The sequence below is a fragment of the Patiria miniata genome, unplaced genomic scaffold (assembly GCF_015706575.1).
Source record: "Patiria miniata isolate m_02_andy unplaced genomic scaffold, ASM1570657v1 HiC_scaffold_7, whole genome shotgun sequence".
Taxonomy (NCBI): Eukaryota; Metazoa; Echinodermata; class Asteroidea; order Valvatida; family Asterinidae; genus Patiria; species Patiria miniata.
Window position 1 is genome coordinate 27,131,274 of NW_024037074.1, and position 5,206 is coordinate 27,136,479.

The 5,206-nt window shown below is 40.4% G+C and overlaps 1 protein-coding gene across 1 annotated transcript; it reads right to left on the bottom strand.

The window, feature by feature from the left end:
- Positions 1-576: 576 nt before the first annotated feature.
- Positions 577-5,206, bottom strand: LOC119745319 (cytochrome P450 2J6-like). Its single transcript, XM_038221607.1, has 5 exons — positions 5,004-5,206; positions 4,584-4,732; positions 3,354-4,158; positions 2,621-2,778; positions 577-1,414 (listed from the first exon to the last, which is right to left on the bottom strand). Exons 1-5 carry the CDS (start codon positions 5,204-5,206, stop codon positions 1,233-1,235), a joined length of 1,497 nt encoding a protein of 498 aa, XP_038077535.1. The 3' UTR covers positions 577-1,232.

Sequence of the window (5,206 nt, forward strand, 5' to 3'; positions counted from 1 at the left end):
CGGTCGCACTCATTGTGTGGGTCTCATTTGATCTCTCTACAATATCTGAAACTAAATCGTTCAATATTAAAACGTAAAAGCAATCAAATATCTCAAACATTTGTTCATAGAGAATTCAATTTCAAAGAGGATATTGCTATTTACAGTATTGCGGTCTTTCTTTGAAATGCGCTTAAAAAGCTTCAGACTGTGAAAAGCTACTAATATTGAGCATGCAATGTACATCAGAGTGTCATATTACTTTTCACATGAAGAAGTTACTTTTTCTTGTTGAGCTCAGTGTTTCCAAAATTCTAACCAAATTATGCTTGTGGCTTCTATGTGAATCAAATTGTAAAATATGAAAACGGTATTGGTAAACAAAAATCAATTAAAACGAAATGTAATTTTATAAAGTTGGAAATCATATTTTAAACTGTTTCAGATATATACATCAAACGGTTTCTTTACATGGCAATCGTTACAGTGTAGTTTTGCTAATTAATATTATAATTTTTTGTTTTTATATTTTTATTTATGTATTTATTATTTTTTTATTTATTTATTTTTTTTTTTTTTTTTTTTTTTTTTGGGGGGGATAGCACATTTTATGATTCCTTCTCACACTGATGATGTTTATATTAGTTCTTCCCACCGGCCTATCCAGGGGCACTAGTTATCCCTAGATTATTTAAGTTTTCTTTTGATATCGGTACATACCTGATGACCGCGGGTCAGTACTTCCATGTGCGCATACTCCGTTTGCACGAAGTAGGCCATAAAATGTGGATGAGTGTGCTGTTTAAACTTCACAATCTTTGGTACAGAAACTAACACATACTGTTCACTAAACGAGTTTGGTAGCTTTGAGTGAATCTAAAATAGTTTAAGCTCTAATTTTTGGATACGTGTGTTCGTACCACTGTCAATGGCAGCTCCACAGCACCCTCATCCGAGGATTTATGGGAGACTTTTGAGACACTTTTTGGTGGCAGCAAACGTACGGGTCTTTTGCTATTGTTTGCGTCATTTTGCACATGCGCACATTGACTTAAACATGACTTGAACAACTGAAAGTACCGATGGGTGTGCTGCCATCAAGCCTCTCAAAAGTCTCCTATCCATGTAAATGTTTTTGCAAGTGACCTAGGCTCATTTTTTAATTGAAAACGATATTGAAGCGGAAAGTAGTGCCCATGCAATATTGCAATAATTGGTGGGGATATGCGGGCATTTCGCACAAATCCATTTTCTCAATTTCTTGCAATGGCGCAGACGGTGAAGTCCTGCGGAGACCACACAATTCCATCGTTCCCTTCGAAGGATACCGGAGTTGCCTTGTTGGGGTTCTTCAAGGTGAAGTGGTGCAGCAAGTGTGTGAAAAGGACGAATAGCTCTTGCCTGGCAAGATGTTCTCCAATACAAATGCGGCGACCTAGATTTTTTTTTCAAGAACAAGAAATTTAGGAGAAAAACAAAACTCAATATGTTGTAGACATGTATCTCTCAGTCTGAGACGCATAGTATTACATTGAGAGTGTCAAATTCATCGGATATCAACTTCTCAGATGTATTTTGTTGGTGGGTTCCTTTGCATGAGCCTTATGCACGAGTTTGCCATTTTTGTCTAGTTCCCTGAATATATTTCATTAATTATTAACTGCTGAAAGGGCTGGCGCCAGACTTTTTACGCAGGCATAATGCAGCCTTATTTTACTGTCATTTTTTTCATCCCAGTTTAAACATAAAAATGAATGTTCATTACGGAAAATTAAGATTAAAAATTATTCATTGAAGCCGATCGACTGGAATAAATTACTTATTATTTTGTTTTCATTTCTCTTCGCAAGCTCAAAAAATAAGATTTATCCTCGTTTTTAATTCAATATGGCCGACTCTTGCATGCGTAAGGCCCATTGCTCTCAAATTTGTCTTATGCCTGAACAGCGGCCCAATTTATATTTATGCCATCCTACCAGCCTGATCAAGTGTTCACGGTCGTGTTCGGACTCTATCTGTGGCTTTATATTAACGTCTCAGTTTGTTGTTTAAAGGGAATATACAACATTTGCAAACATCGAAAAATAAAACTACCAAGTTTTTTGCGAAATACCGTAATAGGATGTTGGTAAATGACAGTCTAAAGCATCCTGTAAAATTATGGCACCTGGTATACTGTCATTTTCAAGAAAAGTGGTATTTTTGTATCAATTTCCAACGCTGATCGGCCGATCAGCGTTGGAAACAACTGGCTTTTTTTTTCAAATACTGGCCCCAATGGACCATTGCACTTGTTTGCAATCGATTACAAACCTATGAACGGGTACGAGCCAGCTAGACTGGTTCCCTGACCTTACAATTCCCGAATGTATGTAAACTGCTCTAATTCTTCTTATATGGAGTCAGGGAACCAGACTACAGGAAAATGATCGTTTTTCTTGGTTTTTATAGCATTTTCGAACCAAAAACCTCCAAAAAGTCAGTGTAACTATATTTGCTTTATATTTCCAACCCCCCAATTCCATCCATTTCTGAAAATTACAGCAAAAGCAAATGATGTATATTCCCTTTAAGAAAGTCAAAGTAGCAAAATGTTCATCAAGCTAAATACAATTTGAAACTATCTTTAATGTTTACTTACCTACTCCAAATGGCGTGAGAACCTCGCGCGATTGAAACTGTCCTTCTTTGTCAAGAAATCGCTCCGGGCGAAAGCTCTTGGGCTCCGCCCACACAGATGGATCAAAGTGGTTGTGCCACAAGTTGGACATTACCAAAGTTCCCTTCGGTATGTTGTACCTATTTATAGAACAGTGCAACACCCCATTCAGAAACCAAACGATTCCTTGAAGAACCACAAGGTAGATTCAGGGGATAAGGAAGGTCTTGATAATACTCCTCCTAACGGTTCATAAACAATATAGGGTGCTATTCATCTTAACATGTTGCGTGCGGTGAGCCGATGTATTGGGACATTTTGAACTCTATTGATGAATAGTACAGTGATGTTTCAAAGTGTTATTGCATAAATTCTAAAAACATGACAAAAATCTGCCGTTTATGGACTCAAGCGAAAGTCTGCGGCTTACGTATCATGCACATTATCACATAAGCGAACTTTTAAGAGAAGGGAGGGTTACCGAGACGCGAAGGTCCCAACTTATATCACATTTGCTTTCTTACAGCTTCAAAACAATGCTACACACTGCTCAAATAAAATGAATAATCTCTCGTGCCATGATTTGAGGGTTACTGAGACGCGAAGGTCCACGAATATGGAGCTCCGCATTACCGATTCGCCTTTTACTACCATCGGCAATACAAAACACCATGAAGCACACCACATCAAACTATTACATAAACTCAACACTTACCCCATTAATGTGGTATCCTCGGAACACATGTGCGGTACAGACATTGGTAGGATAGTACCAATGCGCTGCACCTCACTAAGCACTGCCTCGGTGTAGGGCAGCTCGGGCTTGTCAGCGATTCTCGGCATTCGATTACGACTAGTGGCGTCATCCAACTCCTTCTGGACCCGAGTCTGTACCACAGGATAGGCCATCATGTAAAGTATCGCCCAACGGAGCGTGGTGGTAGTGGTCTCCGATCCAGCCCCGAAAAGGTCGCTCACAATGCGCGGCAAGTTCTCGCTCTGCAGCGCCAGGGACTCAATGCCCTGTTTATCTTTCTTTTCCTTTGCGTTCAGGAAAATATCGATGAAATCGCGAGGGTTATCGGTATCTTTCTCGTGAGTGTGTTCCCCGACGAGGCGATAGATGTGATTGTAGAAATTTTCGACCGCGTGAATGTATCGTCGCACGAATGGCAGCATTCTTAGCTTGTAAAACACGGGGGACATTTCAATCATGCCCCCGGACCCTCCCTGGACGACGTTGTCCGATAAAACCTTCAAGAGGCGTTGGAATTCCGGATCATGGTACTGAAATCTCTTCCCGAACACTACCGAGCAGATGATGTTGGACACGGCGTTACCTACCGCGTGTTTGGGATCGAAGGCCTTGCCGTTGTGTTTCTTGATTTCCTCCATGAGGATTTCTGCCTCAGTGGATATGGTCTGCTCAAAGCTTGATTTGCCAACCCCGAGACCTCGAAGCACGGTCATCGAAAAACGACGGATTTCTACCCACTGTTCGCCAGAAGAATCCAGAATGCCTTCAGTGGGTCAAAAGAAAGAACAAATATTCACTTTCATTTGAACTTATGTAATTTAACTCTGAGCGCAAAAAGACTGGTTGTTCACGCGAATAAAATAGCCGTCGGTTATTGGACAGCCTGTTTGCACTGTAACAAATTGTCATCATTATACTCCATATAATAATAAATCATTACCAACAAACTTTTAAAACCCCATATTACCCAAAAGTCGTTCTTCTCAGAGGGGTGGGGTTTGGCCTTTATTTCCATGGTACTTTGGTTCAAAGGGGCTCTCGCCACTTTATTTAACACGTTGACGGAACTTGTAAAATGATTTTCCAGACCAATAAAATAGGAATAATATCAAATAAAGTCATCTTTCTTGTTGCATGATCCGAAGTTCAAACGCAGGCCCATTGTCCTTGATACAGTATAGGTCTCACCTATCCCGTGTGGACAAATCTTGTAAGTGATGTGTAGCTCAGGTCTGCCGCTGAGTTGATGTTGCGAGAATGCTTCTTTCACTGTGTTGTGGCCATGGAGAACTACAATAGATATGCCACCACCCTTGACATGTATAATATTGCCGTACCTGCATGCAAGGAAACAATTGTTCAGTTTAACTATGTCCATAGAACTAGGCAACATACCGTATTGGACTTTTGTCAATTCAACTTATCAGGGACTTTCTATTCGGTGTTACTTCTGAAACATGAGATTACAGCTGTATGCTTCCGTTGTCGGAGGGATTTCTTTTAAATCTAGTCAGTCTTACGCATGCGCATATGGAGGGCATTTAAAAAAATTGTGTTCCTTATAATATGTATGTGTATAAACTAACTGAAGTCAACCTTACCACTAACCATTTCGTCAGCTTTGAAAAGAACTCAAACATGGTGCCCTCTGACGACATCATTTGAGGGAGGTTGCCGAGTATAGGCCAGCCCCATGGCCCTGGGGGTAGGTTGCGCGGTCGACGAAGAAAACGGAACAAAACCAGAAATACCACGATGCCGATCAGCAGTGTGCGTGAATTGAGAACGTCGATCGTAGCGAACATATCCAT